Genomic DNA, 12,793 nt, shown 5'->3' on the forward strand with positions numbered 1-12,793 from the left:
CCGAACTTTCAGATGGTTTCTGCCTATCTAGAAAAGTATTCAAACGCGGGCTATCAATCGATTTCCAATAGGCTGCTCCCATTTAATTGTCCTCAGTTAATTGGTCATAGTTACAGTTGAACAAAATTTTACAGTCACTAAGGTTCCTGATCCACATAAGGATGGAAATTTTTGTTTTCATTTTTTTCCCATATACTGGTGTTAGGTGGTACTCGTGCCTATGGCCAAACAATGAGAAAAGGTCTTAACACCTTGTGCAGTGGTCTCATCTAATGAAATGTCATTGGATATATGCCCATGGTTGTAGTTGCTCAGTTCCTCAACATAGGTCGATAATTCTAGTTCTGGCATTTAACCACAGTGGGAGCCACTAAAATGGGCTGAGTTCTAATTAAACATATGCCTAATTTAAAGAACAGCTAGACGGTAATAATAGAAGTTTTACCAGAAAATAGTGTACATTAGTCACAGAAAACAGAGCTCTGTCATACTGTTTCAATCTGCATCAAGCAATGTATCTGTTTTATTCATGCTTATATTTGTGGTGTTCTTTCCAATTTTGGAAATGAAACTGTTATACCAATAAAGCTCTACCAAATTGTTTCAATCTGCATTGAAGAATCTATCTATTTTATTAATGCTTATATTGGTATAAGTATAACAACTTCAATTCCCCAAATGGAAAGAACACCACCTTTCATATACAAAGGGAACTCACCTGAGAAAGTTGAGTAAAAAAATTTGGTGCAGTAGGCGTGCCCTTGCCTATCTCCCCGAATGTCAAAGCAATAATGACAGCAGCCAAGAGATTAGTGATCGAGTAGTCAAGATAAGTATGTTGAGGAAGACGACCTCGCCTTTCTAGGAGAGTCATAACAGCAGGCCATGTGCCCAAGAATAACAAGGCAAGCAACATGCACACAATGGCACCTCCTTTGCTCTCCACCACATACATTTTTAAACTCCAGGAGATAATCCTCTGACTTTGAGGTAATAAATTAAGCAAGGGCGATATACCAGAAAAATCCTGCAAAGGAGTAAATGAAACATGATATAAATTCACTTGCTCCAAAAATCTGAAATGCAATGATGCCACTAAAGGACAAAAGAAAAGCATTGACTATCAATGTCCTGATTGATTGCCTAAGGCTAAGGACCACATACATCACACTGACAAACTTGGGCCTAATAAAGTTCAGCATACATAAGTGGGAAATAAAAGGAATCTTCACAGAGACGAAATAAGAGACAAGTGGTGAGCTCAAAACCACAGATTCAGAAGATTTTACTAATGGCTACTTTTCATCATATTCAAGAAAAGAAGAAGACCAAAACAACCCTCCCCCAATAGAGAAATGGGTGAATTAACAAACTTTGGTAATGTTTTTCAAAATTTTCAATGGCCAGATTTCCCAGCAATCACTTTTTTTAATTGCCGTATATTACCAAGTCCCAACAATTATATTTTCCAATTCACGATAAAATTGGAAACAATGAAACTCATTCTCAATTCTAATCAGATTCTGAAAAGCACTTGTGGCAGCGTATTTATATATGTTAGTCTTTTATTATCAAAAAAAAAAAAAAAAAAAAATGTTAGTGTTTGGTGTGATCTGAAATTTATCAAAAACTATGTTATTCTTGAAATTTATAAAAAAAAATATGTAATTTGAAAGTCCAAACTAAACTAGATAGGGAGCAACTGTTTCAAAAGTAGTAAAGTACACATATAGCTTTATCTTAACCGAAAAAAAAAATATATAGCTTTTTATTTTTATTTTTTAACATATATAACTTTAAGCTCACCCTCAAAAAAAAATTAAAAATAAATAAAATTTAAGCTCTGCACAAAGCAAAGAAGGTGCACCTTCTTTAAATTTATCATGCTATATTTCTTATCGCAATTATTCGCGGCATTTAACTTAACAGATAAATAAGTAAAATAAGCCTATGACAAGTCAATATTCATCAAGCCATTGCGCTGCACTTAATGCCCCCCAAAAAAGTAATTTTATGTCATTATTGCCAAGTTTTGATAATTTTGTTAATAGTCAGTGTTTATGTCACAATGTTGTTGTACACAATCGTATATACACTTTCTTTTTATACTGAAATCGTGACTTGTAGTTGAGTAAAAGAACAATGAAATCTTTAAAGAAATGGATAATAAAATTTGTAATAAAGATTTTATCTTTATCTTTATAAAATTTTCTACCAAAGTGAGTAATAAAATTTTAGTGGAACCAATGAAGCCTTCAAAGAAATGGGTGATGCAAACTTCAATAGAAACAAGATCAAATTTTACAATAGAAAATGAAAATTGAGAAAAAGAAAATATCACCTTGTCTCCAGCTATAACGGCTTGAACTTGACCAGTTGGTCAATTCTTTTTTGGAAAATTTCATTTTTAGCTTGTAACAAATTAAATTCTATATATAGTTTTTAAAAGTAACAAATTAAACTTTGAAATTTTAAAAAATAAAAAATTAAATCACAAGGCTTCAAAAGATAATAAAGTAAATCCTCAACTTATACTTAACACAATGGATTGAAGTTTAATTTGTTAATTCTTGAAACTACAAGTTTAATACTTTTTTAAAATTCAATTTTTAATTCATTGTTCTTGATAGCTAGAATAAAATGCAAGTTTAATACTTTCTTAAAACGTACCCACCCTTTACGTTTCTCCAAAATTCATTTTAGTCCCCTAAATTTGCTTTTGTTCATTTAGTCCTCTAATTTTCAGCTTTATTCAATTAAGTCATTTTCGTCAACTTTTGTTATTTTTTTTTATAAAAAATCTAGAAAATATTTTTCAACCATTACTTGAAATTTTTAATTAAAAATTTTTGAAGAAAAATTTTTAAAATTGGAAAATTAACAATAACATATAACAGAAGTTAATAAAAAAACCTTAATTGAATAAACTTGAAAGTTAGAGGACTGAAATGAATGAAAGTAAAATTAAATAACTGAAATGAATTTTGGTAAACACAGAGTGTGTTATGCATTTTACCCTTCTTGATACTACATAGTTTAAGTTGTTACACTTAGATTATAAGTTTTAAAATAATAATTTTCTTTTCTTTACTTAAGAGCACCGTTGTACTAACTAAATATTTTGTAGGTTAAATCTTTAAATTGTTTCATAATTTTTTTTATATAAAATTTCAACTTATAGCGTCCGCTTTTGATGATTGCTTTTTGTAGGGATTGAGATTGAGCACTTTTCCTATTAGATGAGTGGACTTAGCCCCAACTAGCCCAATACAATAAATTTATAGAGAATGGGTTTAAGAACTAGGTCTTAGTGAGGATTACAACAACTAGACATGGTTATGAATGGATTGAATAATAAGGACGTGGACTAAAGTATGAAATTCTGTCCTTGGGCATTTCTTCCGAGGAGCTTAGTGTTCTTATTCTTTCTTCAGTGCTTGGTTACAAAGGTTTCCAAAATCATGCCAATTGCTTCTGTATTCTCTCTTTCAAATTCCCGATCCCCTTTTCCTGGAGGATTTCTCACATTATATATTCCCTTCTAGTCGATCTTTGCCCTCCATCTATTGATCATTCAGGTCACTACTTTAGTGTTTGTCCCATCAGCCACCTTCCCAAACCTTCTGTGAGTTGCAGCAACCAAGAATGCACTGTTGAAAGGTCATTTCCTCATTAATGCGGCCAGAACGTTAGTTGTGGGCATTTAATGCAGAGTTGACAGTTTCTCCTTGAACTGTTCCTACACCATGCTCTCATGGTTGTCCTATGGTACTTGTCCTTTTTCTTGAGATGCTCTGGGAGGCTGCCGTCGATGGCGTGCCATTCTTCCCTTTTAGGATCTGGGTTGGCCGAGAACAGGATTGTCCTCGACGATGTTTTTGGGCCATCTGGGCTTTCTTCATTCGTCCTCGGGCATTTCTTCCTCCTCGGTGTGGGCCTTGGGCTTAGTATAAAATGGGTCGGGGTTGTCAAATTCTTTGACCCCACACTTTTTATTATCAAACCAAAATACTCGATTAGTTTTTAGTGTTGGCAGAATTATATATACTATAAAAAGGATTTTAAAATTTTGGAGGGCCATGGCCCCCACACCCTAGTGTAGTTCCAACTAGGGGTGTCCACGGGTCGGGCCGGGTCGGGTTTGTGCCCAACCCGGACTCGACCCGACATTATCGGGTGGGGAAGATTTCGACCCGCAACCGACCCACCAGAAGTTTCAGATCACCGGGTCGGGTCGCATCGGTTTTCGGGTGTAAATCGGTCGGTTTCGGGTTTTCCGATTCGCTAGTTTTTGGCCGAAATCTGGCCGGATCTTGTCAGATCTGGCCGGATCTAACGAGGGTTGGGCGAGATTCCTTTGGATCTATGAAAATTTGGCTGAGATCTGGCTGAGTTGGAGTCGGGCTTACCGGAGTTTTGGCCGAGTTTGAGTAGATTTGGGATGGATTCGCCGGAATTAAGCATGTCTGAGATAGGAAAAGACTAGATCTTGGCCGGATTTGAGCTGATCTAAGTGAAGGAAGCCCAAACGTGGCCGGATCGGAGCTACGAAGCGCTAGATCGTTGCCGGATCTTGGTGATTTTCTGGGTTCTTTGAGTTTTTGTCGGGCGGGTCGGGTGGCTCGGTTCCTTGAGGACGAAACCCGCCACTCGACCCGCCGGAGTCGGTTCTGACGGTTTCAGACCCGTCATCGACCCGTCGGAGGTGTCAACCCAGCCGTGACGGGTCGGTTCCGGTCGGGTTGGTCGGTTCCGGCGGGTCTTCGGTTTGCATGGACACCCCTAGTTCCAACCCGTCAAAAAAGTTTAGATAGCTTAAAATAATTTTATACAGTTATTTTAATTTTTTATAATTAAAATAATAATAATAATTATTATTATTATTATTATTTTGTAGTGATCATTTGGTCCAATTTTTTTGGCTTTAATTTTGGATTTTGGATTTTTTTATTAATGGATTTTGAAATTTTATCTTGGATTTAAAAATTGAAGATAGAATGTCAAATGGCCACCACAAAACGCAATCGGTAGAATTATTTTGTGACCCTTTCTCTTTTCTATTGAGAATTACTTTTATGTTATTGCTGTGAATGCAGCTAATAATAATGATACGATGAAAAATAAAAATAGAAAATAAAACAAAAAATCACGTATAATACACACAAATATTTACATAGTTTGTTCAACTAATTGGGGGGATCAAATAATATTTCTCCTGAATCTAATTTCCAATAATCTAACAACATCAAATCTGTAGCTGGACTTGACACCTTTGTATGTGGGGTTATCTCTTCTTTCTTAAAGTGTTTTCTCAGCCGGCAAACTAACAGATTGTTTATCTGCAACATAAAATATAACAATGTCAAGGTGTAGACACCCTCTTTCGTTCTCCAATTATAATGTATGCCTTTTGCGCATATGTCCCTCCAATGATGAACTAATTAAATGATATGCATAACTCTCTAATATCTCTCATTTGACACTTTATTATTTTATTTTTCAACTTCTCTATTTATTTATTCACAGTTTTTACTATCAACCTTTATTTTAATTGCATTTGAAGCTACAATTTTTAATCCATGCACACTTGTCTTTTTTTTTTCCTTTTCTTCATTTTTCCACAAAATCCTCAATTTTTGAAAGCTATATCCAAAAAAATCAAGTTTCGTCCCTCAAACTCCTGTTGTTAATTTAATTTAAAAATAATTGCATTTTAATTCGAATACTAGCAAACCCAGCTTTAGTGGTCCCAAAAGAAAAGGACAAAATAAAACTGAATAGTGAGACATGCATTTTGGGTACAGTACTGGCAGACACCTCCCACACTAAGCAAGTCCGGCGTGCCCTGAGCTGGAGGAATTTTTTTGTCTTGGTTGTCATTCCACTGTTCCAGCCGGGGCAGTAGAGTGCAAACAAAAATGCACAGACTGATAACGGGTGGATTTTAAAAAATTTTGAGAGGAGGGAGTGGAGAGGAGATAAGGAGAAAAAGGAAGGAGGGAGAAAAAAAAGGGGGAAAAACGGAGAGACCATTTTTTTGTTTTCCATTGGATTCAAGAACAAAGGGGCGGATCTATTTCTCAGCTCGGAAAAAAAAAATCATTGTCAGGACACTTTTTTTTGCATTCTAATCTTCAAAAAAGCTTTCAAAAAAAAAACACAAAAGGAAAACATTGAGAGATTGAAATTTCTTGGGAGTAAACCCGGTCCTGAGGGGGGACAAATCTCACACTGTACACAGGTATTTCAGCACTTCTCCGTCAACCATTGCCGGTGGAGTATCGCGTGGTGGGAGGGCCATCCATCAGAGAGCGCCGTTGTCGTCGCCGTTCGTCTCAACAGAGTCACCACCAAATTCGTCCAAGGGAGCTGGGTATGTTTTCAACCTTCCCACTCTTTATTCTTGTGTGATTCAATGGTTTGAAGTCATAGCTTTGCTGGGTATTTGCTGGGCGTTTTGCTGGGTATTTGTTTTTTTTTTTCAGTCTGAATGTTAAGGCTTGGTTGTCTTGTGAACAATGAATAAAACTTGTTTGTAATAAAAGAAAGCTCTGTTTTGATAACCGGTTAAGTAATGGCAGAAAGCTAAAAGAGAATAGTGGGGTTAAATCATGCATGTGACTTCTTAAAAGTTGGGTCTATACATTGAAAACTTGTGAGAAGACATAGCTTTCTTTCTTTTTTTTCTTTTCCCACCGTAGCTAGCCTCTACATGTTGGTTGGACTCATGTTGTTTCCAACAACTCTCATGATTTTGGTTTCCACAAACAAAATGAAAAAATATACTTTGTCTTGTTACTTCAAATCAAAGGCAAGTCCTCAATTTCGGTTTCCACAAGCAAAAAATAAAAATGTACTTTATTACTATTACTCTTATTATCATTATTATTATTATTATTATCATTATTATTATTTTTACTTCAACTCAAAAACAAGTTTATGTCTTCGGTTTTCACAAACAAAAATAAGAATATGCTTTATTTTTTTACCAAGTCCATGTTTTCGGTTTCCAAAAATAGATATAAAAATATACTTCATTTCCTACTTCAAATCAAAACCAAGTCACAAGCTAATCTGATTAAGCCCACTTTTCTCTAAAAAAAAGTAATCCTTTTGGTTCCCTTAAAATGAAATCTTCTCATGTTGCTCAGATCATGGCTTGGAAGAATTTAAGCTTACACATGTTTTATATATATATATATATATATATATATATAGTAGTTGTTAATTTCTTTGTCATTATTTTGTTTCGTTATTAACTTGTTGCTTGTTTTTATCATCGTTATTTTGTCTTATGATTTAGCTTTAGGCCACCATGTCATAAAATCAACTACTTGCTTGATTTGGTGTAATGAATTCGATTAGTAATATCGTGCCCATCGAACGATTAATTGAATATCAAATAGTCCTTACTTATTTAGTAGAGATCGGTAGACATACCGGGCGTGCGTGGGTGCCTCATACCTTTCCACGGCGTAATTTGACCCCCGAACTTGTCCTTGGTGGACGTAGACCATTTTTCTTATCCATTGAGTCAATCAAATAAAAAGAAAGGGTTTTATTTCTTGTTTTATTTTCCCTTAAAAAAAAATAATAAAATAAGTGGCGACTCCTCAACTTTTTTTTCAAACTCATGATTTTTCTAATAAAAAAATACTCTCAAGATCAAACCTTCATTTTCTTGAAAACCCATCCCTGGCGAGGCATCACGTGGCCGTGTCCACACAAGGACGTTACCTTAATCCAAAGCCTAGATAATAGTCACAATCAAGAAAATTATATAATAATAAAAAAAGAGGATCTATGTCAAGAAGAAAAGAAAATAATATGTCAAGAGGGTAAGAAAAAATACATATAAACCCTATAATCAGGGGGATAACAATTTGAATTCTAAAATTTTATATAAAAGAAAAAAAAAATTAATCCTTATAGATTGCAAAGATTATAAATTAAAAGATTTCATATAATTATAATAAATTAAACCATCAATTTCATATACAAACTTCATATTTTAATTTATTACTTTTAATATTATAAGGTTTAATTTTTGAAACTATAGGATCTAAATCAAATCTAATTAGTAATAAAATAAAAATAAAAAAACAAAAAAATTCAAAAACCGAGGCTATGTTTGGTAACTACTTTTGTTTATATTGTTTTAAAAAAAACTTGTTTTTAAGAAATAAACAAAAAGCAATTTTACTAGGTTTGGTTAGTTCAAAATAGCACAAAACTGAGTGAGCATTTCTTGAGCTTATTAACTAGGTGATTAACCTTTTTTTTTTTTTTTTTTCTCTTTTTTTCTTTCTAATTAGTAACAATTTATTAATAGAAGGCAAATACATGTGTGTATATCATCTTATGCCTGCACAATTGGTACAAGCAAGCACATTCTGCCAGAGTAGTTAAAGCAAGGCCACTAAACATGAGTAATACTTAGGTACTTCCGGACCATGGAGAATGATATTTCATTCTCTCACATTCATGGTGTGATTCATTCATTAAATTCATGGTGGGGTCCACTATAAATGTGAGAGGAGAGGACATTATTTTTCCATACTTCGAAAGTAGCTAAGAATTTTCCACTAAATACATGGGCATTGTATCTTTCAACACACAACAAAAAGCTGAACGTGAAATATAAACAACGAGCATGAAATATGGTGGTGCACATATATAGGTTGATGGTTGTGGTGGGTTTGGTTGCACGTTTAAGAATTGTTGGTGTGCTTTGGTTTTACTTATTTATTTTTTTTGTTTCACTCTGGCTTCATTTAGCTATTTTTAGTTTTCTTGGAAAATTGAGACTTGGAAAACAGTTTTTGTTTTCTATGTATTTTGAGTTACCAAACATGGTTTTTGTCAAGAAAATAGTTTTTGAAAACAGAAAATATTTGTTGAATAATCAAGATTCAAGAGAGAAGGTTTACCATAGCATGGGACAGAAAAGACTTGTCCAAGGAGAGCTCATGCAAGATCCAACGATTGTTGTCTTTAGACTCATCGCTCTTATAGTGGAAAGTCTTTTTGAATCCAGTTCTTGTCCTCGTTAGTGTTTCCAAAACATCCTTAGCGTATTTTCCCGAAGCATCGCCCTTCCAGCAACCTTTGCCGATGGTTCGCTTGATTCCAGAGTCGGTAGAGGAGACCCTCTTCAACCTTGTGAAGAACAACATCTCAAGCTCTTCCTGGTTTTCTTCCAGATTTGGCCCTCCAAATGCTTCCCAGATTTTCCAAGGTTCAGTGTTGGGTGTGTAGAGATCATGTTCTGGAATACGATCGTCCTCACCGGTTTGTGTTCCTATTACTTTTGGGTAAAGGTAGTAAAGCACCAACTCTTCGTCCGTGGGCCAAAACCTATAACCCTCAGGGATCATCGTGGGCGCCATTGTTATTTCTCTTGAATTTGATTTCAAAAACTCTAACATCAAATTTGTATTTTGACTAGTCTGACTTGATACATGTGTGCGGGGGATTATCTCTTCTTTTTTAGGGTGTTTTCGCAGTCGACAAACTACCATGTCTCCTATCTGTAACATAAGAATATAACAATGTCAAGAAACGTAACCTAAATCCAAACCCTAGATAATAGTCGCAATCAAGAAAATAATATGGGAAAAAAGAAAAATACGATACACATCAAGAAGGAAAGAAAAAATACATAAAAATTAACCCTATAATCAGGAGGATAACAAATTAAATTCTAAAATTTCACAAAAGGAAAAAAAATTAGATTGCAAAAATTATAAATTAAAATATTTCAAATAATAATAAATTAAACCCTCAGATTCATACGCAAACTTCATATTTTAATTTGTTACTTTTTGATATTATATGGTTTAATTACTGAAACAATAGGATCTATATAGTTAAAAATAAAATAAAATAAATAAACAAATAAATAAATAAAAACAGAGGCTGTATTATAGTTTGGTTACTACTATTGCCTTTTGTTTTAGAATATTTGCTTTAAGGATAAAAACAAAAAAAGCGATTTTATTGTAGTTTCAAAGTTAAAAACACCGTTTGAACTGATTTGAACATTTCATGAGCCTATTAACTAAGAGATTAACCTAACTTTCCTTTTTTCAAACTTTCTATTCAGTATTAGTAACACTAGGAAAAGACCTCACTTTAAATTGTCACTTTAGTTTATTCCTTAAAATTATAAGGGGGTGTTTGGATTTGCTGTTTCCATAATTCATAATTCTATTTCCATAACTCATAACTCAAAAATGGTGAAACCCATGACTCAAAAGGTTGTTTGGATTTCAATAACTCTGTTTCCATCACTCAATTCTTTGATTTTTGAATAATGAGTTATGGAAGCTGAAAACACATTTTAGCTATTTTCAGTTTTCATAACTTTGTTTTCAATGACATTTTTGTAATTAAACACACATGGAGGGATCCACTATCAAGGTCAATCGCAACTTTTGACCATTTTTTTTCTTTCTTCTCCACTGTCTCTGTTGGCTAGGTTGTTTTTTTTTTTTTTTCACTGGTCTCCATTGGCTGGGTTCTTTCTTTCTTTATTTTTTTTTTCTTCTTTCACTGGTCTCCGTTGGCTGGGTTCTTTCTTTCTTTATTTTTTTTTCTTCTTTCACTGGTCTCCGTTGGCTGGGTTCTTTCTTTCTTTTTCTTTTCTTTTCTTCTTCTTTCACTGGTCTTCGTTGGATGGGTTTGTTTGTTTTTTTTTTTTTTTTTTTTTTTTTTTTTTTTTTTCACTGAGTTCGGTGAGTTTGGGTACTGGGGGTTGAAGGAAAAAAAAAAGAAAGTAAAATCTGCACCAAGTTACAAGTATGGGGCCCACAAATAGTTGAAAAATATTGAGTGATGATGCCAAATGGGGTGGGGTGTTTTAAGTGATGAGTGACGGAAATTGAGTGAGGAGTGATAAAAAAAAAAAAAAAAAATTCCTAACAAGGCCTAAGTTTTCAAGTTTTCAAACACTTCAATATTAATAACACTAAAGAAAAAAGCTCACTTTAAATTGTCGTCCTAGAATTATATATTTTCAAGTTTTCAAGTTCTCTAGATTAAAATTATAAGTTTTCAAGTTTTCAATCTCTTCAGTATTAATAAGATTAAGAAAAAACCTCACTTTAAATTGTCACCCTAGAATTATAAATTTTCAAGTTTTCAAGTTCTTTAAAAAGGAGACTAAAATTATAAGCTTACAAGTTTTCAATCTCTTCACTATTAATAATGCTAAGAAAAAATCTCACATTAAATTGTCGCCCTAGAATTATAAATTTTAAGTTCTTTAAAAAGGAGAGATTAAAATTATAAGTTTTCAAATTTTCAATCTCTTCAGTATTAATAACGCTAAGAAAAAACCTCACTTTAAATTGCCACCCTAAAATTATAAATTTTCAAGTTTTCAAGTTCTCTAAAAAAAAAAAAAAAAAAGATAGGAGAGAAGGTTTACCTTAGCATGTCGTAGAAAAGACTCGTCCAAGGAAAGCTCATGCAAGATCCAGCGATTGTTGTCTTTAGAATCATCATTCTTATAACTAGTCGCTAACCCGTGCAATGCACGGGATAGTTAAATTTAAAATTACATATATTTAAAAAAAAAAAAACAAATAAAGAGTTCTGCATGAAAAAACTATTAATTAAAAGTTAATAGAAAAATTATTTTATAATTTAAAATAGTTTCCCATAGGTATTGTATGGGTATTAATCAAGTAGGATGCATTATTTAAATAAATAAATAAATGGTTGCTTTTGTTTTATTACTTATCCAAAAAAAAAAAAAAAATTGATAGTATTAGTATATGAACAAATAAATTGTTGTAAAATTTGAATAGTTTCCCATAGGTATCAACAAAGTAGGATGCATGTTTTAAATAAATAAAAAAGACAAAATTTTTTCTTCTAACTCCCACATGCACCAACACTACACCACCACCATATGTATAGAGGTTATCACACGTTCTTGTTTAGTTTCTTATCAATGTGAATTGCCACTTTTAATATGAATAATATACCTCCTTACTCCATATTATTCTACTAATCAATCTAAGATTCCAAAATCAAGTAGGAAACATCTAAACCATTCCCATATGGACTATACTTCTCCTTAAAATTAATTAAAAAAAAAAAAAAACTATGGACTATATCACAACATTAATATAAAATTGATTATTGATGACAGGAAAATTGTGGTTTTGATGGTCAGGAATAAGCTCTTCTTCTTGTTATTGATGACAATTTTTTTTTATAGAGTGGTTTTTTCAAGATCACATGAGGGCTTTATATATAAAATACATAGTAGTACAAATTACACCAAACTATTCTTGCACTCAACCAAAAAAAAAAAAAAACACAAAACTACTCTTGCACTCATCCAAAAAAAAAAAAAAAAAAACACAAAACACAAAACTACTGTAACAATTCCTTGCAAGAGTATTGTAATCACGTCGGTAGATTAATATCTATATCAGTTTTTAATCTGTGAACTTTTCTTTTCTTTTCCTTTTTTCCTTGAACGAAACCAAGTATTGAGCAATATATTATATGTCTATATCATTCACTAAAAAAATAAACCCAGAAAAGAAAATTATCCGAAAGAATTTTAAGCGAGAGAGAGAGAGAGATCATACCTATAATGAAGCAGCAAAGTGAACTGTTTTTCTTTAATACCAACTCTGTTTAACACACATAACTATGTTGTAAAATAAAAGCTTTATATACGAAACAGAGTTATAGTTGAAGATGAAGAATGGAACCGACTTTATTTTAATAAACAGATTCAAATGGGCCAAGCTCAACATTATAAGGGCCCACC

The 12,793-nt window shown here is 33.0% G+C and overlaps 1 protein-coding gene across 15 annotated transcripts in view; it reads right to left on the reverse strand.

Moving 5' to 3' along the window:
• LOC126718979 (ureide permease 1-like) overlaps positions 1 to 12,793 on the reverse strand; it is a 164,049-nt gene that overhangs the window by 98,103 nt on the left and 53,153 nt on the right. For 7 of the 15 annotated variants that reach the window (XM_050421424.1, XM_050421437.1, XM_050421435.1 and 4 more), the window contains one exon: positions 719 to 1,027. The exons of the other annotated variants lie outside the window; for them this stretch is intronic. In XM_050421424.1, coding sequence (XP_050277381.1) covers positions 719 to 1,027 — 309 coding nt within the window. The remainder of the gene's footprint in view (positions 1 to 718; positions 1,028 to 12,793) is intronic. 15 annotated transcript variants of the gene reach the window in all.

Source organism: Quercus robur, chromosome 3 (genome assembly GCF_932294415.1).
Source record: "Quercus robur chromosome 3, dhQueRobu3.1, whole genome shotgun sequence".
In the NCBI taxonomy this organism is placed as follows: Eukaryota; Viridiplantae; Streptophyta; class Magnoliopsida; order Fagales; family Fagaceae; genus Quercus; species Quercus robur.